The sequence below is a fragment of the Phacochoerus africanus genome, chromosome 1 (genome assembly GCF_016906955.1).
Source record: "Phacochoerus africanus isolate WHEZ1 chromosome 1, ROS_Pafr_v1, whole genome shotgun sequence".
Taxonomy (NCBI): domain Eukaryota; kingdom Metazoa; phylum Chordata; class Mammalia; order Artiodactyla; family Suidae; genus Phacochoerus; species Phacochoerus africanus.
Genome location: NC_062544.1, coordinates 188,135,422 through 188,161,972, shown reverse-complemented (window position 1 = coordinate 188,161,972; position 26,551 = coordinate 188,135,422). Strand labels below are relative to the sequence as shown.

At 38.3% G+C, this 26,551-nt stretch overlaps 1 protein-coding gene across 11 annotated transcripts in view; it reads left to right on the top strand.

Annotated features, from left to right (window-relative positions):
- Nucleotides 1-26,551, top strand: part of MECOM (MDS1 and EVI1 complex locus) — a 583,264-nt gene that overhangs the window by 542,240 nt on the left and 14,473 nt on the right. For 5 of the 11 annotated variants that reach the window (XM_047786046.1, XM_047786012.1, XM_047786054.1 and 2 more), the window contains 7 exons: nucleotides 1,151-1,298; nucleotides 2,588-2,744; nucleotides 7,098-8,454; nucleotides 11,412-11,499; nucleotides 17,264-17,290; nucleotides 23,284-23,450; nucleotides 24,533-24,610. In XM_047786046.1, coding sequence (XP_047642002.1) covers nucleotides 1,151-1,298; nucleotides 2,588-2,744; nucleotides 7,098-8,454; nucleotides 11,412-11,499; nucleotides 17,264-17,290; nucleotides 23,284-23,450; nucleotides 24,533-24,610 — 2,022 coding nt within the window. The remainder of the gene's footprint in view (nucleotides 1-1,150; nucleotides 1,299-2,587; nucleotides 2,745-7,097; nucleotides 8,455-11,411; nucleotides 11,500-17,263; nucleotides 17,291-23,283; nucleotides 23,451-24,532; nucleotides 24,611-26,551) is intronic. The other 6 variants (XM_047786022.1, XM_047786062.1, XM_047786090.1 and 3 more) reach the window with 5 other exon arrangements.

Sequence of the window (26,551 nt, the reverse complement as noted above, 5' to 3'; positions counted from 1 at the left end):
ATTATATTCATGCAGATTCCATATTCAAATCTTAGAGGAGGGAAACATTTTGAAAAGGTCAAAAATTCTAAGCTTTAAAACAGGAGGAAAAGAAAATAGTGAGTTCACATCATGACTCAATGGGTTAAGAACCCAACTAATATCCCTGAGGATGTGAGTTCAGTCCCTGGCCTTGCTCTGTGGGTCAAGGATCCAGCATTGCTGCAAGCTGCAGCATAGGTCACAGATGCAGCTCAGATCTGGCATTGTGATGGCCATAGCATAGTCTGGCAGTTGCAGCTTGGATTTGACCCCTAGCCTGAGAATTTCCATATGCTGCAGGTGTGGCGCTAAAAAGAAAAAAAAAAAAAGAAAGAAAAGAAAGAAAGAAAAAACATAGAAAACTGTGTGTGTGTGTGAGAAACTTCTAACCATGTTTTTCTTTTGAGGGGCTTTCTAGTACATTCACTAAGAATATCGTATGTTTTCTTTCCTCCCTAATTCATATGTTGTATATATATTAAAAACCTTAGGTTATTATATATATATTTCTAGATAATGGTTCTATTTATATCTACTTCTATATCTACATATGTATATATTCATTCCTTGGTCCATCTGTCCAACCATCTGTTATATTGGTTACACTGGGGAAGTTGCCTGTTGAAAGTGAGCTCACAGCTCACTTTCCCATATGGTGAGATGGGTAGGAATAAAAGTACTTTTTTGAATGTAGGGGTTTTATCCATTAGGTAGACTACCTTCCTGCATGTCCTTAAGCGCTTTCCTAATGTTTTATGTTTGAGTGTTTGTGTTTGAATTAAGTGAATTACAGCAATACGTGTTGCAGTTAGAATTGTGTAGTGAATCCAGAACTGGACAAACAGCTAGTTGTTTATCATGCCTCTACACTGGCAACTAATCTCTGCTAACTGAATCATATTTATTTCCTAACCACAGGGGTACGTCTCTGGATTGCTGAGAGACACAGCCTTGGGAACATAAAATGTACTTATGTCTGTTGCAAGCCTGTTTCCTCTTTCCTCCCTGCCTTGACTCCTTTCCCTTCTTCTTTCTTTAATTGCCAGTTGGATTAGTAATAAAATGACGTTCTGTTTATGAATGTGTTCTCAGTCACCATGTCCTATTAAATCAATTGTTCTCTTAACAGCCTGGAGAAACACATGTTGTCACATACTGAAGAGAGGGAATACAAGTGTGATCAGTGTCCCAAGGCGTTTAACTGGAAGTCCAATTTAATTCGCCACCAGATGTCACATGACAGTGGAAAGCACTATGAATGCGAAAACTGTGCCAAGGTACAGTGAATTTGTAGACTACTTGGCCTCTCCTTGTCATCCTGCTCTCTCTTAATCCATCATTTGCTACGATATATAAAAACAAGCCTTGAGAAGGGAAACTATAAATATCTTGAGAAAAGTAGACTGAGTGTTGTATGCTAAAAGGCATTAGTACAGTGTATAAAAACACTTAGTGGGTATCCTTTTATTTTTGTAAGGGAGGAAGTAAGGCTTAATGGTGAGTTCCAGAACTAGGTGTCAGACATCCTTGGTAAATTCCTGGTTCCGCTACTGGCTTTCCAGCGTGGGGTTGTTTTATAGCCTTATGGAGAATGAAAATTTTATCCAATGCACATTACTGATTTCTTTTAATAGCAGTTTGTGAGGAAGTCACATAAAGTTTCTGAATGCCTATTCAGAAAGAATGGAAGACTCTTACATTTGCAGAGTTTTTTCCACCCAAGTCCCCACCGTAAATTATGACTTGGTTCTAATTAAAAGTGTAGTGCCTTAGTGGCCAGGGCTGAACAACGTTAAGAGTGAAAGGAAAGCACTCCACCTTGACCGTTTCTCTGAACTACGGGAACAGCAATTCACATCATTGAATTTTCATGTTTCTCAACTAACTAAAAGATGTCCTGGTGTTATGAAAATTGATTTCTATTTCCTAAACGTTTTTATCGCATTTGAATATCTTTTTTTTCCTGCCAGTGGAAATGGTGACACTTGACATTATATCTAGGGACGTTTTGCACCCTGTGTGGGTGGCTTTTTCCTTTTTCTTTTTTGTTTGTTTGGTTTTTTTAATGCAATGTCCAAAGGAATGATTTTAGCTTAATGGTAACTTAATGAAACACAGTGTTAGAATTTAACCCCTAGGGGAACTCCTTGACTAGGTTTGCGACGCTTTGCTCAAAATCCTCCTAGTTTTATACCTAGCGGGTCTTTGTTTAAAGGATGAAAATACCACATCATTTTTAAGAATGTCATAGCTGGCATTTTTAAATTCGATTCCATTTACTCTAAATATTATCAAAAAGCCCTTGAATGCGCTCTAATAATGCCATTAATTATTTTGTTCAACTGATACCAAGGAATCCTTTGTGCTAAGGATACAGAGCTGAATAATTTACAGCCCTGACCCTAGAGAGGCTCACACTTTGGAAATAGGCATTTTGTTTGGTCTTTGGCGAAAACCAACATACAAGAACAAAACAATTGCACAAAATTCCTTTTTGAGTCATTCCCGGTCTTCTTTCTTGCATCCTTGAGTTAAGTTTCTTGATTAATCAGTACTCATTTCCTAGCAGGTTTTCACGGACCCTAGCAACCTTCAGCGGCACATCCGCTCTCAGCATGTTGGCGCCCGGGCCCACGCGTGCCCGGAGTGTGGCAAAACATTTGCCACTTCGTCGGGCCTCAAACAACACAAGCACATCCACAGCAGTGTGAAGCCCTTTATCTGTAAGTTTTTAAACACTCCAGCCCTCCTTCCTGCATCTGTCTCTCATCCAAAAGGCACTGTGATCAGGAGAGTGGCCACGCATGGCCGTGAGGGGGACCTCCGCATTAGCGGTTTATGATCTCATCCAGTCGGGCTATTTTCTGTTACAAGAAAATCTTTTATAACTAGATCTGTGGAATTTTGTCTGTGATCCCTGGGGTGTTTTCTTTTAGATGAAATCAATAACAGGTAGAGAAAAGAGACGTCGTTAAATAATGTAAAGGAAGCGTCCCCAGGATGTGGGATTTAATAGAGACGACCAGATTTGTCTCACAATGAAAATGTGCGTGGCTTTGTAAAACAGCAAATAGCCAACACCACTAAATAAGATGAAGGGATTAAAAACCTCTTCTGGATCAGAAAGAGCTAGAAGAACCCCACCCGGCAAGTAGGCTTAGGAATCTGTGTGGATGTGTATGACCGTATGTGTGTGGAGGGTGGGAGGATGAAATACCCTTTAATCTGCCCTGTGCTGCTGAACACAAGTTGTGGAGGGGTAGTTCTCAGTTACTTAAAAAGCAGAACATTTTCGCTTTGATGCGGGACATGCTGCTTCTGTGAGCCACTGCACTAAAGCCAGCGTACAGGCAGTGGGCTTCCAGGGGACATCCATGCTGGCCATGTACTTAGAATTTTCCTGTACGGAGCCCTTTTGTAGCACACTTCCGAGTAAAGTACAGCTCGGCCCTCCTTTGCTTCTTCTCCAGCCCACCCACCTCTGTTCTCTGTATGGTCCTGAAATATTTCACATGGAAAATCAGTTGTTCTCAGTCCACTGGGCAGAGGCTCTGGACTTCTTTTGATCCACTACTTAGCTGGGCATAGAAACACAGTGACTCATTGAGTTGTGTTACAAACTCGAAGACAGATTTTGGATCCCGATAAGCATAGAACTGGATGAGGCATACAAAGTAGTTGGCCAGTCCTCCAACTTGGGAACCCTGGCAAAACAGTTTTTAAGACAAAGACTTGATGGTTTGTAGCAGGTAGAGGAGGCACTATGACAGGACCTGGTGGAAAAAACCTAAACTTCAGTGCCAACATGGAGATGCTAGAGACTAACTCTCCTCCTTTTTGCCTTGACACAGCTCTCTTTTGTGCTTCCAAGCACCAGGAGGGCTTTTCCTTCCTTTCCAGCTCAACTTCGTCCCATTTTGCTCATATATTCTTCTGTTCCCTGGGTAGAGTGAAGAGGACTAACAGAGAAATAAAAGTGTGTTCCAGTCTCCCTTGCGGAAGCTCTGTTGAAAGTCGTGGGAAATAAAGTATACAATGGAAATTTTAGACTTCTTGTCTCAAAAAGACATTCCTGACATTACATTCACAGTGCCCTAAAAATGCACTTGCAAGTGCTACAGGCATACGTAATTCATTTATTTCTGAAAAACTTTTGATAAATATATTAGGTTTTGGTGGAAAATAGAGAGGGATAGACCACAATGAATCCCGATCACCTATTGAATGCCTTCTTTATTATTTAAAATAAAAGTCAGAAAATATAGATTCCAATCATCTACAATTCTGGAATCTGGAATTTTAATTGTGTTGAGATCAAGTGTTTCACTTTCAAGCACTATAGGGTGTTCCTTTCCAATCAGATTGGGCAGACTCTTTCCCATGAATGTATTTTCAGTAATTATTGGTAAATTTAAATAGCAGATGGCATTCTTCAAATATAAAATCTGACAGAGGACCATGGGGTAATTATGAATAATAGCCGTGTAATTTCAGAACAAAAGAGAAGTTGGTGTGGAGACTTTGGAGTGGAGGAGGTTCACCTAGAGTTGATATCTGTTTCTCACCAGAAGGCCACACACCACGATTTACCCCCACTGGTGTGTTTATGGCAACTGTCTCTTATTACAGTGTACCGCCAAGCTTGAGCCCAGAGTCACCAGTGCTAAGGTAATTACTCACTGCCTTTACAGAAACCTCCAGCCTTCCCAAATAGAAACCACATGCTCTAATAGGCTGAATATATTCAAAATACCTCTTAATTTGTTTAATAAGTAGAAAAATGCAATGTTAACTGCTGGCTAATTCCTTATTACTGAGAAAATTACAGTAGAGTATAGACTTCAACATCAATTGATCCACTTACCTGGAGGCCTGGTGGTTTGTGGTGGGCCAGGCCAGGCCTTCAAGTGAGAAAAACAAAGCCTTTGCCCTAAGGAGACATCCTAGATGCTGTGTTCCTGAGACCTGACACAAGCACTGTTCATAACAGAACATACAATCAGCAAAGTCAAATGCACCTTTGGTTACTCCCAGATAGAGGAACTCTCGATTTTCTTAAATCTATCCAGCTGTAAGAGAAGCTATAAGGCAGAAGTTTAGAGAGCAACATTTCTTTGCCAAAAAAATTGCAAACCTTCCAAAAACTTACACTTTGAATGCCCATCAAGGTATTTTCTCAACGCCTTCTAATGCCCAGAGGAGAGGTGTCATTTTCTTAATGAGCACACATTTATAATTCCATCTACATTTTATTTACTATTTCTTATTATTGCTCATAGCTGAATTAGTATAACTAGTGTAAGTCTCAGGTTTCTACCCTCTACTTCATATGGTTTTAATTAGTGTTTCAAAGAATTTAAATAGTGTATATATTTATTGTATATGGTTAACTGGTATATACTTTTAGAGCATACTCTGGTCAGTATATTCCAATAGAATAATTTGAAATCACTCACATTTCTTCCCGTTAAAACACTTGTTAAGTCTCTACAATGTCATGAATCATTCCCCAGCTGAAAGCGCCTTTAATATTACTAAGCACGTTGATATGTGTAGCAATGCATTTTAATTGTTAGTAGTAAAAGAAATAGATATGGAATCATTTGCTACTTCCTGTTTGGTGGTATGTGGGGAAATCCAGGTTCTGGATGAGTTTTGCGTGACTGAAGGTCTATGAAATCTTCTTTGAATGTTTTTTTATTTTTAAATTGTCATCGTTTTGACTTAGAAGCTTAAAGGCAGTCATCACATGAAAGAAATAAATGTTGCGTTTTGTCTTCAATTTCATTTCTTACAAAACTTTGTTTTAACAATTACCAACAAGGCATATCATGTTTCTGCATGTGTGAAACGTGCACAGAAGCATTAAAGTACGTTCACACAGAAAGTGGATTCATCTTTACTAAGGTAACACAAAAGACATGATGGTTAGGAAATGGATACTGTTATCCTGAAGGACTGTGAAATGAGTGGGATTCTTACCTAGCAAAGGAGTTCATAAGGTTTATGGGGCTGGGTCTTAAAATGTACTTAGATCTGTTTGCACATATGTGAGGAAGAAGCTGTTCTACTTTTGGGGGCAGATTCTAGGGGAAGAGGGTTATTTCCCAGCCACACCCACTGTTGTGCTTTTACTGAGCTAGTGCATTCAGAGCACTTTCCCCTGCTTACCGCAGCTGGCTGCACCACAGAGAAGTCAAGCCCCCAGATAACCAGTGAAGATATGACAGCGAGTGGACATGTTTCCCAAGGACGGGGGTTTCATAAGTGCAGGAAGGTTAGCACAACCACTGGTGTGAGGGGAAGTCAGAGGACGTGCTCATAGTTCATGGGAACCAGCAATGCAGGATGGGCTACATTCAACTCAGTTTCCTTTGCCGGCTTAAAATAGAGCCATTGTAAATTATGTCAGTCTTTCTCAAATCTTGAAAATGATTGTTAAAAATGTCTCAGAATACACAATGTGCATTGTTGTGTGGCTTTGATGTGTGAATGATGAGAGCATATGATATAATACAAATTAAATAATGGTAGAGCAGTCACAAGTTTTTTTTTTTTCTTTTCCCCCACAAGGGGAGAGGGAATAAAAGTGAAGTTTCTGGTCAAGGGAAAGGCTATTTTATTTTGTTTTGGTTCTACGATATAGAATTCTTTAAACGGTCTGAAACTATAAAAGGGTTCCTGTTCTGTTTCATGTTTAGTGTATCTTATGAATTTAATTTTAAAGATTGTGTTAGTGTAGTAATTGGGTGGGAGATCGACGCATGCTGGAATTTGACTTTGGAAATAAATATTTAAATACGCAAAATATGTGCAAAATATTATGCAGTGGGGGTGACAGAATATTTATATATATATGAAATATTTGTGCTGTCTCAAGACATTTGTCAGGTTGGATGCCTTGCTTTGGAATCTAGTGAAATGGGGTTTTCTGTGTTGGGAGCACCCAGATTGGTGCCTCCAACGTCTTTTCCTGGCTTCCTAATTGAAATTTTGGGTAAACCAATTGTGATACTTGCTAAATTCAGAAGCAATTGCCATAAAGCCTGAGATTCTTTTTTGTTGTTTGCACACAGGTGAGGTCTGCCATAAATCCTATACTCAGTTTTCAAACCTTTGTCGTCATAAGCGCATGCATGCTGATTGCAGAACCCAAATCAAGTGCAAAGACTGTGGACAAATGTTCAGCACTACGTCTTCCTTAAATAAACACAGGAGGTTTTGTGAGGGCAAGAACCATTTTGCGGCAGGTGGATTTTTTGGCCAAGGCATTTCACTTCCTGGAACCCCAGCTATGGATAAAACGTCCATGGTTAATATGAGTCATGCCAACCCGGGCCTTGCTGACTATTTTGGCGCCAATAGGCATCCTGCTGGTCTTACCTTTCCAACAGCTCCTGGATTTTCTTTTAGCTTCCCTGGTCTGTTTCCTTCCGGCTTGTACCACAGGCCTCCTTTGATACCTGCTAGTTCTCCTGTTAAAGGACTATCAAGTACTGAACAGACAAACAAAAGTCAAAGTCCCCTCATGACACATCCTCAGATACTGCCAGCTACACAGGATATTTTGAAGGCACTATCTAAACACCCACCTGTAGGGGACAATAAGCCAGTGGAGCTCCAGCCCGAGAGGTCCTCTGAAGAGAGGCCCCTTGAGAAAATCAGTGACCAGTCAGAGAGTAGTGACCTTGATGATGTCAGTACGCCAAGTGGCAGTGACCTGGAAACAACCTCGGGCTCTGATCTGGAAAGTGACATTGAAAGTGATAAAGAGAAATTTAAAGAAAATGGTAAAATGTTCAAAGACAAAGTAAGCCCTCTTCAGAATCTGGCTTCAATACATAATAAGAAAGAATACAGCAATCATTCCATTTTCTCACCATCTTTAGAGGAGCAGACTGCGGTGTCAGGAGCTGTGAATGATTCTATAAAGGCTATTGCTTCTATTGCTGAAAAATACTTTGGTTCAACAGGACTGGTGGGGCTGCAAGACAAAAAAGTTGGAGCTTTACCTTACCCTTCCATGTTTCCCCTCCCATTTTTTCCAGCATTCTCTCAATCAATGTACCCATTTCCTGATAGAGACTTGAGATCGTTACCTTTGAAAATGGAACCCCAATCACCAAGTGAAGTAAAGAAACTGCAGAAGGGAAACTCTGAGTCTCCCTTTGATCTCACCACTAAGCGCAAGGACGAGAAGCCCTTGACCCCTGTACCCTCCAAGCCTCCAGCGACGCCGGCCACAAGCCAAGACCAGCCCCTGGATCTAAGTATGGGCAGTAGGAGTAGAGCCAGTGGGACCAAGCCCACCGAGCCTCGTAAAAACCACGTGTTTGGGGAAAAGAAAGGAGGCAACGTGGAACCAAGGCCAGCGTCTGATGGTTCCTTACAGCATGCTAGACCCACTCCTTTCTTTATGGACCCTATTTACAGGTAAGGGTGGATGGGAGACCACTCCATGTGGACAGACCGACAAAAGGTTGTTCTTACATGCTGCATAGTTATGGCTTTTAACAAACCGTTTTTATTATTGTTATAAAGCAGAGAGTGAAGTTGTTTGATCTAGTGAATGCATTTTTTATTCAGAAAGTCAACTCATTAGGTTTGGACTTATTTTTGGATGTCTCTGAATTTGGGGTTTTGGAATAGGCCCATGGAGTTCTTTCCCTTGACAATAAATTTATTTTTAAACACATTTTTTAAAGTGGAAAATATGGGAAAGCCGTATTTAAAGCAAGTTGTCAAATGGCGGCAGAATGAGGCTCCTGAAGGATTAATGCAAATATGTGTGGGTACTTAAATGGGTCAGGAAGGAGATAGGGCATAGAACAGCAAGAGTTTACTCTTTGTTAACCTACCAACACATCCTTAAGAAGTACTGGTGCTATTTTGTTCCCCAGTAAATCTCTGAGGAGCCCCATGTAAATGAAATATTAATCACAAAAAATGCCTTGTACATAACGTGAGTGGTCAGCTTAAAAGACACATCTCTGTTTAATGCCTTCATTATTCAGTTTCGTTTCATGCATCCAAAGTTTCTTTTTTGGGGGTGGGGAATAATGTGTTTAACAAAAAGTCTCTTTGGCAGTACTCTGTAACACTTACTTGACCATTTAAAATAATTTCATTTTCAAGTACTGGTTTTCTTCAAAATGTATGAATAACAATAATTATGCTTATTAGTACATCTTAAATATTACCAAGCATTTTCACATTTACTTTCGCATTCAGATCTTGAACATTGTCAAGATTTAATGGAAAAATGTGGATAGTTTTTTATTTACCTTACTTAAGCTGGCAGTATTTGATATTTTTGCCTGATTCTTTTTTATAAAGAGATAATTTTGTTCAACTCCCTCATTTAACAGTATTTATTGAGTTCCTATTAGTTAATAGGTACCAGAGCTGCAAACTCTTTTCCCTTAAAACTCTTTTCTGCCCTTATTATTTATAGTACATTCACCAAGAAACACTGACAGTCTGTTAAGGATCACCCCTACTTGAACGTGACAAGGAGGCTAGGAAGGGACAATACAAAAATGTCTCAGAGCCATCCTTACCATGCCTAGGCACTATTTCCAATTATTATGTTTTAATGTCTGTGACAGTCCCTTTATAGAGAAAGAAATAGAAGAAAAATAAGGGCTTTCATACTTTGTGTGTAGTTTGTATGTTACACATGTCTCAGCCCTTTGTGAAGATATGCCTCAGCTTTTCTTTCTTAGACCCTCCCAATGGCAATGGACTTCCAGTTCCTCCACATACCCATTCCACTCTTCTCCATCACCTCCTCACCTTCCTCTTGTTTACTCCAATCTCAATCTGCTCTCTGGTATGTCAGTCTCAGTTAAGGTCTTGGACATGTCATTTTATGAAACTCATGAAAGGCCATAACAGTTTTATTGTGAGACTTGGGTTGAAATCCCATGTCTTAAACTTTTTTTATTCATCCATGAAATGGGTATAAGAGTACCTATTTCATTAAGTGAAACAGTGTAGACAAAACATAGCATCTAGGAGTTCCAGTCATGGCTCAGTAGTTGGTGAATCCAACTAGGAACCATGGGATTGCAGGCTTGATTCCTGGCCTCAGTGGGTTAAGGATTCCTCTTTGCCGTGAGCTGTGGTGTAGGTTGCTGATGCAGCTCGGATCCTGCGTTGCTGTGGCTCTGGCGTAGGCTGGTGGCTGCAGCTCCGATTAGACCCCTAGCCTGAGAACCTCCATATGCCGTGGGAGCGGCCCTAGAAAAGGCAAAAAAAAAAAAAGACAAAAAAACAACAAAAAAAAATAGCATCTATACAATTTTAAGAAGTAGGAGCTGGTTTTTTAAATTCATTTTTTTATTTTAATGATCTTAATTTTTTCCATTATAGTTGGTTTACAGTGTTCTGTCAGTTTCCTACTGTACAGCAAAATGACCCAGTCACACACACATATACATTTTTTTCTCACATTATCCTCCATCATGTTCCATCACAAGTGACTAGATATACCCTGTGCTATACAGCAGGATGTCATTGCTTAGCCATTCCAAATGCAATATTTTGCATGTTAACCCCAGACTCCCAGTCCATCCTACTCCCTCCCCCTCCCCCATGGCAATCACAAGTCTGTTCGCCAAGTCCGTTTTGATTCTATTTTCAAAATACACCTGTTTAATGTTTTTTTTAAAGGAAATTACCAATAGTTGGTGAAAGAAATTAATTCAGTCTCCAATGTCATTTCCTATATGCCTAACAGAAAATAGAATGACAAGCATTTCTAAAGCAGAAGGGATATATAGATATGTTTTATAATGTCTCTCCCTATTTTCAAAACTCCCTCGTCCTCTTCCTACCACCCCCTTTTACCACCTCTGTGCATCAGCAGAAGCAGTGTCCAAAAAAGACGCTTGAGTCTCAGAGTAGCTAGCAGGGTGTAGAGGATGCTTAGAAAGTCTCCTGCTGTCATTCACAAATGGAAAAGAAATGTTGTGACTATTTGAGAAGCACCTTCTTGATAGAAAATGACTTTAATTTTTAAAATGAACTCTATTCTGATGCTTTTGAAATTACCGAGCATTTTTGTCTACGTTTGAGATGGAAAGGTACGAATTTGTGACCAAGGCCTCTGATTTCATGACTTCATCTTTTACATTTCCTCGTTATTATTATTATTACTAGTCATTCAGTAAGATTTTTCCATTATAAAAAGGACCTTCTTTCTTTGAGTGCCTAGAAGTGCCATGAGTATTCTTCAAGAACTGAACAGATGTCTTTATATTTTTTATTAGTGTGCTTCCCAGCAGCCTACCATTTGCTTTATTGTTAACTGTTCTGAATGTCAGTGATTATGCAGTGATTGATATATGAGACCGATTCATCTCCAAAATCTAATTTTAACCTTTCAGAGTAGAGAAAAGAAAACTAACTGACCCACTTGAAGCTTTAAAAGAGAAATACTTGAGACCTTCTCCAGGATTCTTATTTCACCCACAAGTAAGTATTTTGAATTTGAGCCTTCAAGCTTGTAAACTAACTTGTTGATCCTGAAAAGCAGGTGCAACAAAATGAAAGAAATCTTGAGAACATTAGGATTTCCTATGACGCTGGTGTGGAAGAACACAGGAAATTCTAGCAGAATTAAAACCCAAACTCTTTAAAGAAAAACTAATTAATATAAGTGTAAAAATAACATGGTTTGGGTGTTAAATTATTCTCTATTAACTACATACTGAGCCAAAATGTATTTTGGAGTGAGTAGAATTCAGTTAAGTAATTAAATATCGATGTTGTCTTTCAGGTTTAAAAAATTGTGATAAAAAGAAATGGATCATACTGTGTCTTGTCCCAAACTCATGAAGGTCGTTTGAGTTCTTTTAGGGTTTAGATAAAAACAGGAAATGAGTCTACCTGACAAGTTGTTACCATAGAGGGTGAAGGAATTTATCTAGAGACCACTGGGCATTCCAGCAAAGTTCTGTAATTGTACAAGAATTCACCACAATACACAGAGCTATTTGCTGGATGGAGTTGTGTCCATTTATCAAAATGTATATAGTTTCTCATTGCAAGGAAAATAGAAAGCAGTGTTATCTAATTGGTTCCTCTTTATGTCACTATGTATTTGGTCATTTTTTAAATGACCAAATCAAAATATCAATCAAAATATGGAGAATTGTATTGAAAGAAGAAAGATACCTTGAACCTGGTTTCTTAATGATACTTTATTTTTTATTTACTTATGATTAAGGATACAAGTTCCCATCTTTGTAGATAGTAAACAATATTTTTATGAAAATGCTTGGGAAAAGAGTTAACTAATCTATTTCATTATATTCAAATCCAAAAATTATGCTTCTCTAATAAAAATGGTAGACCTACGCAAGCTGTCCTATAAAAAGTTATGTGGTGATTAAATTAAATCATCTTAGAATATGATTCTCCCCCCCACACACAGCCCCCACTTTCTCTGTTACCTCTTCTTTTTTCATTTTTTCAAGTCCCTTCCCAAATTCTGGACAACAGAGTATGATAGCTGAAATACCATATTCTGGGTTAGTTAGAGAAATCTATCAGAGATCAAAAATTCTATTTCAAACTGAAAATATATGATTTAGTATAAAAAGTGTTAAAATATTCCAGTTAGTATTCATTTTATATAGAAAGAATAAGGAATGGTATCTTTTATTAAATTACTTTATGGAAAGAAGCACATTCTAAAATAGTAAGTGTTGGAGTTCCCGCTGTGGCACAGTGGTTAAGGATCTGACTGCAGTGGCTCCTGTCACTGCAGAAGTGTGGGTTTGATCCCCAGCCCCACGTGGTGGATTAAAGGAGCTGGCATTACCGCAATTGCAGAGTAGATCACAGCTGCTGCTTGGATTCGATCCTTGGCCCTGGAACTTCCATATGCCATAGGTACAACCATAAAAAATATAAACAAACAAATAAATAAATAAATAAATAAAATAGTAAATGTTTATCAGGTACTTATATTTAGGTTGATCTAAATTGCACTTGTTGTTCTCATAGGCTAATAAACCTGAACATAATATTCATTTTGTGTTAGATATTAGACAAAAGTATGTCCCTCTTGAGAACTTTCTAACTGAATGCTTATAAGGTTATTATAGTTATCTACGTTTAATTACAATAAATTGTTTTCTTATCCTAATTATCTTTAAAATCTAGTGACTAATTTCAAAATTAAGTGCTGTGGATATATGCTATAAGGGAGAAAAAAAAAATTGGGATTCAGTGTCTTTGAGAGATTCAGTCTACTAGGCTCTTGGGTTCCTTACCTGTAAGATAAGGGATTTGGGCTTAAGGTCCATATCCTCTCTGAAATTCAAAGCTAGCGCAGGTAAATTTACTGGTTCATCAGATGGGCAGTTTTGCCTACCAATAACTTTATGTGGCCACACAGCTATTATGAATATCATATATGCATATTTTAATCAAATAATATAAGAAAATCTGCTATGTTTTTGTTTGTTTTCGTTTTGTCTTTTTAGGGCCTCACCCACGGCATATGAAGGTTCCCAGGCTAGGGGTCTAATCAGAGCTGTAGACACCGGCCTACACCACAGCCACAGCAACTCGGGATCTGAGCTGCGTCTGTGACCTACACCATAGCTCAGGGCAACGCCGGATCCTTAACCCACTAAGCGAGGCCAGGGTCGAACATGTGTCCTCATGGATACTAGTCAGATTCCTTTCCGCTGAGCCATAGCGGGAACTCCAAGACCTGCTATGTTTTAATATTCCCAAAGTTCGTGAAGGATCACAAAAGATGCGGAACATGTACAGTGCTGGGAGCACAGCACTCACTCGCTCAGATGGTTGTAAATACGCCTGTGGGAGCACAGTGCAGAGCATTTCCTCCCTCCCTAGAATGTTGTGTCTCGATGTAAGGGACTGCCTACTGCTGCATGTTGCTATCAGAACAGGCCCCAACAGTGATCATCACAACATTTAACACATCCTATGTCACGAGTGCTGACCAGTCAGAATGATTCTCCTGCCATTCTGGAGCGGGGTCCTGGAAGCCCCTGCGGCACTAACCGTTAAGGCTTTAGCTGCTGGCCAGTGGGCTGTCTGAAGGGTCCTTTGGGAGGAGACCCGCTCAGCAGGAGAACGTTCAGGGTGCCAGGGGCAGAGGCTGTTTACCAACAACTTCAGAAGCATTTTGCTATGTTGATAACCATCACAGCCGTTTTCATGTATAACGACTGTAACACAGAGACACCAGTGACATAAAGAGTGTCACCTGGGAGAAGCTCAGGTCTCTCTGTTTTCATCAAGCCTTCAGACCAGTCTGTTCTTTAAGAAAATCTTTTGCAAATGTTCCGAAGTTTCAGCTGAACTTTTTTGTTCTTTCTAGTACTCTAATAATTCCACCCAGCCTCAAGATCCACCTTCCGACAAACAAACAAAAACAAAAACAAAAACTACCCAGGGTTTGGGGCCAGAAATAACTGCTTTCAAACGATTTTACTACTGATTAGCAAACATGCTTCCATCTAAAGCAATGCAGTTCATCTCTCTGAACCTTCTCTGTCAGTATAGGGAACACCCTCTCCAGCCTTACTCAGGGAACTGTAAGGATCAGTGTTTGTGTAATAACATGTTTAGCATTGTGCTTGGCCTGTGGAAGGACCTAGATGAGGAAGAGCTGCTATTTTTATTGGATGCAGATATTCTACTTTGAATATAAAGGAGTGTCAGTAAAGTGTCCTCCTGCCATCCCCTGAGCCCAGTTTCTTTGGTGGGGCTACCAAGTATCTAGAAGTACTTGGAAAGATGCTTACTGTATTCATGGTGCTGCCTTGTTAGGTGGCACGTAAGGGTGGCACAGAGCAAGAAGCCACAATGCAAGGACTTGCCTCTGCTCCCAGGGCTTGCCATGATAGTATAGCTAGATAAGTGCTTGGTCAAGGCCATTTATTACTTCATTTTTCATTTAAAGTGTATTGGACCAAATCACTTGTTCCCTCTAGGCCCTCCTTCTGTATCTTCATTTTCAGAATGAGAATAATACCTACGCTATCTATTTCTCAGGGTTTTTATAATAATAAAAAGGAGACTGCATGTTCTCAACACCTTAGGGAAAACATAAATAAATAGATATGTAATTACTTGGTAGTGGTGTTCTCTAGGCAAGCCTGATCTTACGATTTTGGATGTCTGTATTCTGACCCTGTCCCCACCCCACCCCTTGTCAGTGCACAATTCCTAAGTAATGAAAGGCGAACACCTCAATGGATATATATTTTTTATGTCTTTTATTTTAGGTCTGCACCTGCAGCATATGAGGTTCACAGGCTGGGCCACAGCCACAGCAACACCAGATCCAAGCTGCATCTGTGACCTATACCACAGCTCACGGCAACGCCAGATCCTTAACCCACTGAGCAAGGCCAGAGATTGAACCTGCGTCCTCATGGATGCTGGTCAGATTCATTTCTGCTGAGCCATGATGGGAACTCCATCAATGGATATTTATTAAATTTTATTGAAAGATTACTAGGCCATCTTACTGCCTTTTGGAATAATATATATTTTTTAAAAAATTCTTGTCAAAAAGGGTCTAAATTCCTCTCATTTCAATTCTTTTTTTTTTTAGTCTTTTGTTTTTTTAGGGCTACACAATGGCATATGGAGATTCCCAGGCTGGGGGTCAAATCAGAGCTGTAGCCAGCGGCCCAACAGCCACAGCAACACACAGATCCAAACTGCGTCTGCCACCTACACCACAGCTCGCAGCAATGCCGGATCCTTAACCCACTGAGGGAGGCCAGGAATCGAACCTGCATCCTCATGCTAGTCAGATTCATTTCCACTGAGCCACCATGGGAACTCCTCATTTCACTTCTTAAAGAAGTATGTTTGCTCTGCCAAGCCGCTAGAGGACATTTAGCCCTCATTTTTTTTTCTTACAAATAAATTGTTTTGATATAGGAGTGAAATAAATACTGTAGACCTTCTCCTTGATATGTGGTTGAAAATTACTTGTGGAATCTTAAATTATAATTTTGGAAAGAAGATGACAGCCACAGGAGGTGAAATGGAGGGAATGGTTATTACCCTATGGTCTTTGGAATGTCCATTTCACTGGGTACTTTGCACTTCAAGTACTTTGCATTCACATTGCTGGCTCATTTGAATTGCCATAGAAATCACTTAGCAAGTACACTGTTACATAACTGGCCATTATTCCTTTATTTGATTTCCCTATACTTTAAATACTACTTATGGTTATTTATCTATTTTATTTTCAGATATTTGGCTATTTGTAGATTTGCAACAAAGACTTTGTTTCAGTTCCACTTGTCATTTATTCATTCATTTTTTTTATTGTCTTCCTTTTAAAGTGTCTACTTGTTACTACATCCCAAAGAAACTTAGTCTTTTCCCCAGTTATCATTTATATATTGATGTGAAAATCACTTGTCTTCTGCCCTTCATCTTCTATTTTGCTTTAAACAAGTGTTTCTTGTGTTAGTTTTCTTCTGTCATAAAACTTTGATCCTTAAAATCTGTGTATCTTCTTTATTAAAGATGCCATAACTTAGGAAAGCAAAATATACTCCCTTTAACTAAGCAAAATGATATTTTTAATGATATAACTTTGTGTTTCCTGGAAAAGCTTTTGACTCACTGAAGTTTTCTCCAATGATTCTTGTCATAAATAACTAGACATTCATGGTTCTTTTAATTAATATCTTTTGATGTTTGGACTACTGTTGATCCAGTCCCAGGCTAATAGAAGTCAGGTAGCCTATTTCCAAGTGTGTTGCCTTTTTATTACTCAATGAGTTACATTTGAGTAAATATCTTATTTTCCTTGTTAACATTGTAAGAATGCAAGAGACTAGATTTTTTTTTTTTGCAAGGAATTGCTTGTCTTAGTTATAAGTAAAATTTAGGAATCTCGTTCTGCAGTGAATAGAAACAAATAAAAAAGGAAGTATCTACTTTGCTACTTAAGATTTGGTAGTAAGTAGTATTTAGCTTACTGTATTACCACTAAAGAACATTCTGTTTATAACCTTGATTCAAAAATGTAATTGAGGTAAATAGAGGAAACTCAGCAGTGTTATAAAAATATTTAAATTTCATTTCCAAAGCTTTTACTCAAGATATAGTTACATGATAAGCAAAATTACTTAGTATAAATGTCAATTTCTCAAAGGATAGATTGCAATAAAGATACCGATACAGAAGTAATTTTTTGTTTTTGTTTCAATTTTGCTCCCAGTTCCAACTGCCTGATCAGAGAACTTGGGTAAGTTTCCTACTTATATTTTTGACTAAAATAATATAGCATTAAAAGGAAAATGACTAATATTATAAATTGCTGTATAAAGACTTCAGAGCCCCTTTCCATTAAATGATATGGCTTTAGCAAACATATTTCCAGCTTTGTCAAGCTGCAAAATACTTTCTGTTATAGTTGGACATTTGGTGTGCTATAAATTGTTTACAGAAAGGAATTTACTCTATAAATCTGATCCATTCCATGATGTAGAACTCTTTCAGGGCACTTGGGAGCATGATGTTAAAAGAGGCTTTGAGATGGGGCACCAGGTGGAAACAACCATTATTTGGGGGAGCCTGTATCAGCATGTTAAAGATGCTTTTGATAAAGGCTTCAAAGGATAAAACCTGAACTTATGTGTAGACACAAGCCAACACTGGAATTCATATCCATGTAACCCAGGGCAGAACTTGGTACTGGCTGTTTGGAGCAATAAGACCAAATGTTTACATTCTTATCTAACTAGTGAATGTTTCCGTAGCGGTGAATCCTACTTCCATAACTTTCAATTAATATGTGCAGACACAGTCAATTGTCAGTTGATATTACTCAGGGGCAGCTTTATTTTTTATTTAAGATACAAAAAAATATGATTTATTCAGTTTTCACTCCCAAGTTAAGTCAGTGGAAATATACATAAATAATATATATGACAAAATTTCCTCTAAGTGCATGTGATTTTACTCCTTCATTCTCTTCTTCACTCAATATTATGCTTATTCTGAAATATGGGTAAAGTCTTGGAATATAGTTCAATTTTCCTTTAGTCACCATATCATTATATATAAATTAAGTTAGAGCACTTTGGCACTTACCTATTTCCTCTATCTGATGTTAGTTTTCCTTTACCAGAAATTCTTCCATTTTATTTCTTCTGTGGAATATGTGGTGAATGGTGATTTTTCTCATCCTATTGACTTTTAAGGATTAAGCTAATTTATTTCAAAAGTGTACAAGTAGTGCGAGACAGAGACTTCCTTATTAGGCAACGTTATGCTGTAGACGATGTTGTTCTTTGATTATCCTGGCCTATATTTCCAGTGTTCCTTGTCTGCCTTTCTTGGCAAAGGTCTGCCCTGAGTGTCATGCCTCATTGTCCTCATTCTTTCTAATGTAGAGTAGTACTTGCTCATAGCTTTGCTGTTAGTGCCTTCAGGCAGGGATGCTTTCTCCTACATGAATGGCCAGTGTTTCTACCAACTTACAAAACCAGCTCTGATACTAAGTTAGACACCCTTTCCTAACAATACAATGGTATAGCAACTGCCATTGCAGTGCTTTGGAATAACTCCCATTCTTTGAATCAGTTTTTTCAGAGCAATAGTTTATATTTGTATTATAAAACCTAGATATTAGTGGAAACTATTAAAATATTAAGGTTTATAAGTTTTAGTGGTTAAAAAGCCTATAATTTTATAACCATGACTGCAGAATGTGATGCATGGAACGAGACAACCCTAAAACATGAATATTTATTTTTCGCCCCCAAATGGCTGGGTTTTTAAGATTTCTCAAGATTATCGCGTGAATAAATATAGAAACCTACCAAATCTACAAACTTTCCCATCATACGTTATTTACGAAAAGTTAGTTATTTTGTGATAAAGGCATGTATAATCTAATTTGTGCAACTTTAGGTCTCATAATTCATGGTGCCATTGGTCATATCATTTTGTATAATCAGGTTGTCACTTTAATAGTTTTAATGAGAAACTTCTTTATGTCATCAATTATTGGCTGCCAGATTAAAAAAAATGTTAAGCTAAGTGCTTCAGACCCAGCTGATGATATCTTGCCTGCTGAAATGGCTTTAAAAATACTTTATTTGACTGGAGAGATAGCTACATTTTTTGGTAGGAGCTAGGGAATTGTGTCTAAATATTAGTTTGCGTCAGTATAAAGTTAATAGCCTCTTGGGGACTGGAAGGGGGTGAAATGACTTCCTCTTCCAGACATCTGGCTGCAGATACCATCAACAACTATTATATATGTAAATAAAAGTCACCGTTCCATAGGGAAAAAACCTTTCATTTACTGATCAGAGGTTAGCCTATGACATTAATAGGACATAGGGCAATACGTTTCAAAGATATATGATCTGACTTTTTCCTCCCCCCCCTTCTCAGCAAATTTCGTATTGATAATAGTACATATTGTCCCTTTCATTGTTTTTTTCCTTATTGAAAAGTCTGTCTAGCTAGATTGTGTATCCCAATTAACCTTGATTTTTAAAACACCAAGTCAGACTTTAAAATGAATATCACGGAGTTCCTGTTGTGGCAAAGTGGAAACAAATCCAACTAGTAATCACGAGGATGCCGGTTTGATCCCTGGCCTTGCTCAGTGGGTGGAGGATCTGGTGTTGCCGTGAGCTGTGGTATAGGTCACAGATGCGGCTCGGATCCCACGTTGCTGTGGCTGTGGTGTAGGCCAGCAGCTGTAGCTTCAATTCGACCCCTAGCTTGGGAACTTCCATGTGCCATGGGTGTGGCCCTCAAAGCAAGGGGAAAAAAAAAAAGCAAATAAATAAATAAATAAATAAAAGAAATAAAATGAGTGTCACAACTTGCTACTTCTACCAAAATGCATGTATCCCAGGAGGAGTATCATATGAGTCAGCCCAGACAGCTAGAGAAAGTTGGAGTTTTGACCTACACACTGGATAAAGCTTGTCTTAATCCAACACCTTAATCCAAGATACAGACTATGATTGATTTTTGGTTGCAAAATTGCTAAACTACACCAACTAGCAAATATCTGAGTCACTTCTATCTGTCCTAATGGGGAAAACTTATTCCTTTCAGCTGAGGTCAAGTGCTATGAGAACAGATCTTAGAAAGATGAAAGAAAGGATTTAGTTATGGCTTTTATGTTGCTTTGGTGTTGCTAGCTAGAAAGAAGGTGGTGTGTGTGTGTGTGTGTCTGTGTGTGTGTGTCTGTGTGTCTGTGTGTGTGTGTCTGTGTGTATGTGGTGTTAATAGCTCCCCTCAGCTCACGGCCCAACTTCCTTCTCTCTCTCTTCCCCATTCCAATTTAATCCTCTTTTCATTTGACACCAAGAGCTGAAGGTGGGGGTGGCTTATAAGAGAGACAGTTGGGTAACCCATATTCTTTTTCTTATCATCATTAAGAATGCTGTTATTTAGTCATCAAGCCCATAATATATTTTCTTGTTTCTTGATGCTTTTCCCAAAATGAAACCGTTTGAGGTAAAGTAATCACAGTGATCATTCTTCAAAAGGAGCTATTAGCAGCTACTAAAGCAAGACACATTTCTCAACAGCCAATTGCTCTTAAATAACTTGAAGGACTTGTAGTTTATATGTGCTGGAGATGAAAGCCGAGAATAATAATAGTCATGAGTAAGCTATTTTCCATATAAAAGGAAAAGTGTTTCTATAAGATGTATTGCCCCAGGAATCTGAGTGTGTCAGCAGGGCGGACACTCAAATGATTTAAAACCACTAGATAATGAAACTTTACTCAAATATTAAATGTACATAAATAAAACATTTATAATCATCACCCATGCACTTACTATTCTTCCCAACAAATATATGCGATCATGACCCTTACCCCTGCTTGTTACTGCTAATCAGCTTGAAGGCCAGAGGTCATTTTTCACTCAGACAGTTTATTCCATGGAGGGTGGAATATCAAAGTGATTTTCTGCAAGGAACAATTAGAAAGAATAAATGCAAATAAAATAGTATCATAAAATATTTCTGGATTGATTTTTAATAAATAAAATCCAAAGTCATATGAAAATGCTAATGCTCTGGCTAGAGGGGGATAATAACCATATTCTGTAGGGACAGAGTTCCCGCCAACCTCTCTGAGCGGCATCATCATTCCATATCTCTGCCCTGTGATCAGTATGTGTCAAAATCCTTCATAGTGACAAATGTGCTGTCCACTTGCATCTGTGGAGAATGTTTTAGCAGCCGAGTGATTATGAATCAAACCCCTGAGCTTATAGCCCCTACCACCTCCCAATGCATTCACATTTGTCGTCTGACAAGTAAATGTATCTTGACTTTCCTCTGAGATTTTTTTTGCACTGTGTTTGATGAAAGACATTTGGCAAATTGGCAGTGGTACCCTGTACGTTGCAATTTGTAGCTAGCATTAGGAGTCCGGGCATGAAATGAGAGGGCAGGCTCCAGGATAAGGGAAAAGAAAGAGAGCTAACTACGACATGAATAGTCATTTGAGGAATCAAGCATACAATATTCCCTTTGTAAGAAGAGAATCATGTTGAGGCCATTTCTGTTAATATTTTGCTCTAGCTTAAGAAGTCCTAGGTATTCTCTTCAGCCTTGTGTCCATTTAATATATATTTTGTTAATTTTCCTTTTGAGTATAGAGCATTGCCTTTTATTTTTAACCTGAGAGCATAATAAATTAGGCCTCCAACTCTGTCTTACTATCTTATCAGCAAAAGAATCATTTTCTTTGGTTGAAGAGCTGCTTGAATGTGCAGTTTTTACCATTTTTAACCCTTGTGTGGAGTCTTCTGGTCTACCACCCCAGTCCTTTGAGAAACATACAGAGTGCCTATAGAATGTAAACACCCTTTTAAAAACAGCTTTCTAAGTTCTCCAGTGGCAGAGTGCCCTGAGAACCAAATAAAAAAATGGGTGAGTCGATTTAACAAGATGGCCTGAGAGTTTGCTTTTTCTACTTAAAAATTCAATAGTAAGCAGCTTCTAAATAAAATGTGAGCATGGAGGAAACAAAATTTTTGGAGGGTTGAAGGAAGGGGAACAGTGGTCTAACTATAGGCAATAAAGATCAAGCTACCTTTAAAAGTAGTTGCCATCCTTAGATTATGACTCTGTCAAATAAGTGTGCACGTGGAGAAAAGCTTGAAGATTATAAGCAAAATAAATGAGGTTGTTCAAGCAGAAGCTCTAGGCAGGATAGTTTTTCTAAAAGAATACTTCTCTAGGAGTTCCCATCATGGTTTAGGAGTAATGAATTGGACTAGTATCTATGAGGATGTGGGTTTGAACCCTGGCCTTACTCAGTGAATTAAGAATCTGGCATTGCCGTGAGCTGTGGTGTAGGTCGCAGACATGGCTCTGATCTGATGTTGCTGTGGCTGTGGTGTAGGCCGGCAGCTGCAGCTCTGATTGGACCCCTAGCCTGGGAACCTCCATATGCTGTAGGTGTGGCCCTAAAAAGACACGCGCGCGCGCACACACACACACACACACACACAAGAATACGAGTGTGGTTACACTAACAGTTTCACTTATAATGGCCATGCCAAGTTATATGAAGTTATGATAATATATAAACTGTCATTTCAAGTCAATCTTTGTACAGAACAAATTAATATTTTACCAAAACTCTTTGTTTAAGATCCCACTTAAAAATCCAGTATATCCCGGTATTAATTTAATATAGTCTCAGGCGAAGGACCTCTTACACATTTAATTTTTTCTTTCTTCATTACATACCTTTGGCTTAAGCTGTAACTTTGGAACATTGGATGTTTTTCATGCTGTGAGTTCTTTTCATGGGACTCCCTACTTCCTATGGTTTTTAACACCTAGGGAAGGCATACAGGATCTTTTCCTATAATTTCTAGTTCACTCTCGATGTCCATAGAGTGATATTAAAGCTGTCTCTTAATTTAATGAAAATCTAACCTGGCTTTATTATGTCTTATGTATTTCATGGCTCAGTTGTATAGCAAATGATTACAAAACAGTCTAACCAAAGTCTTATGAAAAAGTTCACTTAGCATTTTATAACCTTGGTTCTACTTTGTTATCTTCAAAATCAGTGAATTCTCTGATTTGTTTAATGTTGGGACACTCCAGTCTCTTTCTACAACCCCTTGCATTCAGAAGATTTGATGCTTCCATTTTTATTAAGGATTTCTCAGTTTGCTGTAGATGGGAAAAAAGATGTCTGACTTGTTCTTCATGTTCTTGTGCTTTGCCTTTCAGATGTCAGCTATTGAAAATATGGCCGAGAAGCTGGAAAGCTTCAGCGCCCTGAAACCTGAGGCCAGCGAACTTTTGCAGTCAGTTCCCTCCATGTTCAACTTTAGAGCTCCTCCCAACACCCTGCCAGAGAACCTCCTGCGGAAAGGAAAGGAACGCTATACCTGCAGGTAACTGCAAAGTTAATCATGGCCGGCTTTCCAAAAATCTCCTCCCCTGATTTCAAAAGGCCCTGCTGTTTGTTTTGGAAATTATTCTTGATCGGATGATTAATAGCAACCATGATAGATCTCAAGCACTTCAAAGTATTCTTTATGTAGAGATATAAAAATAGTGGCTTAAAAAATTATTATTAAATGAGAATTTTAACACAGGCCATTTGGTTGTGATAAATGAGCTTGGAAGCAGTCCAAATGCTATCTACTTGTTTCACTTTGATATTTATTAATTTTCTTTCACAGTTAATTATTTTCATCCAAAGGTATAATACTACTGTCCTCAAGCATGCATTTATTAATTGTCATGGCATTGAAGAATAAGGCTATAAATGAAGGACGAATAAGGTCGATAAGTGAAGAAAGCTAGTTAATAAGTTTCTTGTTACTCATCAGTAGTACAGTAAAGCTTTTTTTGTTGTTTCTGCTTTCTTTTTTAAAAAAATAAACTGCGCTTATAACTTTCGAATTGTCTTCAGAAATCTGTGGCATCTGACACAGGCATATCAATTTATCTGCTCTTTGGAAAATGTGTCACTTTCTTTCCAGAAAAGCTTCTATAGGAACATACCTTGATGGATGAGGTCTTAGAATCTTGTCTGATCTGATACCACTCAATGTACAGAGAGTTGTCACTGTGACTAACATGTAAAATGAGTTCAAACATTTGAAATCTGTTTACATCAACCTAGAATCACAGGCTCTTGTCATTTTTATCCCCTTGTCTGGTTCAGTTTTGCGAATGTGAAGATACAGAGTTAATAAAAGAGGTGCATGGGGGTCATCAAAACTCAAGTCTATTGTCATAAACTGCTTGCTTATGCACAAGCAAATTCACCCGAACCTCGTAAGGCAGCCTGTAGTTGTAGAGTTATTTATATCTGTAGAATGGCTTTGTTGCAAATTTTAAATACCAAGGACATGTGAGTTCCGTGCAAGATTAATTAAGTCAGGAATAAGCATCTGGCTTCTATGCAGTCTGAGTAAAATATAGTCGATTGTGCTGACTTTCTCTTGCAAACATCTTTTCGTAACAGATACTGTGGCAAGATTTTTCCAAGATCTGCGAACCTGACACGGCACTTGAGAACCCACACAGGAGAGCAGCCTTACAGGTTTGACAATGATTTTTGCTAAATATCTTGATAAATATTATAAAATTAAAGTGGACTCACTGCTGCAATTTTAAAAGAGCTACTTTGGTGCAGGTCTGAATGAATGTCTGTTCAATGTTGAGTCAGAGAAGAATTAACTAATGGCTAGGATAAAAATCTAAAAAAGTCCTAATTTCTTGGATCAAGTCTTCTTACATCTCAGTTTACAAGTTCTGGCAGTGTTTAATACAGAATAAGCATCTAAAAACTGTTAGCCATTTTTAAAATGAAGTGCTCTCTCTTCTAAATAATTCATGCTATTTTTATGCATTGTGCATAAATTGGGCATCATCTAAATTCATGCTATTTTAATTGACAATAATCCATGTCTTAAATCTCTCTTAGGAATTAACAACCTGTATATGTCCCAGTACAGCTAAGTCAGTGTCTGCGGGTCCCATTAGCAGGGTTTAAAGAATAAATTTTAAACCTGGAGAAGAGTAAGAAACTGTGGCGCTATGGATAGAAAAGATAAAACAGAATATGTTACAGAAAGGGAGCAATTCCATCAACAACTTCGCAAGTGCTTCTTTTTTTTTTTTTTTTTTTTGTCTTTCTGTTATTTCTTGGGCCGCTCCCGCAGCATGTGGAGGTTCCCAGGCTAGGGGTCGAATCGGAGCTGTAGCCACCGGCCTACGCCAGAGCCACAGCAACGCGGGATCCGAGCCGCATCTGCAATCTACACCACAGCTCAGGGCAACGCCAGATCGTTAACCCACTGAGCAAAGGCAGGGATCGAACCCGAAACCTCATGGTTCGTAGTGGGATTCGTTAACCACTGCGCCACGACGGGAACTCCTCAAGTGCTTCTTAACTTATTCTGTTGAATGTCAAGATCAGCCATATGACACAGGACACGTGTTTAATATTTTTTGTTTTCTAAGAAATGAAAATAATCACTAGTCTCACTTCTGGTTTTAAAATGTCACCTACATTGTTTAATGTGCAGTGCCTTGCACACAGTATTAGGGCCTCATGAATATTTCTTCAAAGAATGAATGTTATTTATCTTAAGTAATAGTGTACTTTTATTCTTTATTTTTATTGCAATTCTTAGGTATTGCATATATGTAAAATTATTTTTATCTGAATGTGTACTTTTTTCATTAAAATAAATTGGTTATCAGCTTTCAAAGACTTTTTTATATGCAAGAATAAGAAAATGGGCAGGCCAATGTTCCTTTGAAGATAATTGAAAATTTAGGAGAAAACTAGAGGTACTTGAACTCTGAAAATCACAAAATGTTTTCTTACAAGTTCGTGTTTTGTACGTCACTAATCATAAGTGATATATTTAATTTGTATGTGATAGAATGCACTTGCTATAATAGGTCTCAGAGAGATAATAAAAATGGGAAGTGATTGCCCTTTTTGAGAAAATGTCATGTCCAAGGATTTCTGCTTAAGTGGAGTAAAGATTTCCACTTACATTTTGTTATGGCCCAGGGTCTGGTATGCAATTATGATATCATGCTCATTTTACTCTTTTTTTTTTTTGGTACCTGAACTCAGTGGTTTTATTCTATTCCATAAATGGTGCTATTATTGTAAGTGTATTTTTAAAAACTCAAACCAGAATTTTGCATAGCTGAAGATCTTAAACAATTATTTGTCCAGCTCCTCTGTTTTACCAGTGAGGAAATTCAGAGCCACAGGTGCTAATTGCCTTCTGTAAAGCCTAGTGTTAATAGATGTAGAGTTGGAGAGTTTCCACCATGGCTCAGTGGAAATGAATCTATCTAGTATCCATGAGGATGCAGATTTCATCCCTAGCCTGGCTCAGTGGGTTACCAATACATCATTGCTGGGAACTATGGTGTAGGTCACAGACACAGCTCTGATTCTAGCCTGGAAACCTCCATATGCTGCGGGTGCAGCCCTAAAAAGACACACACACACACA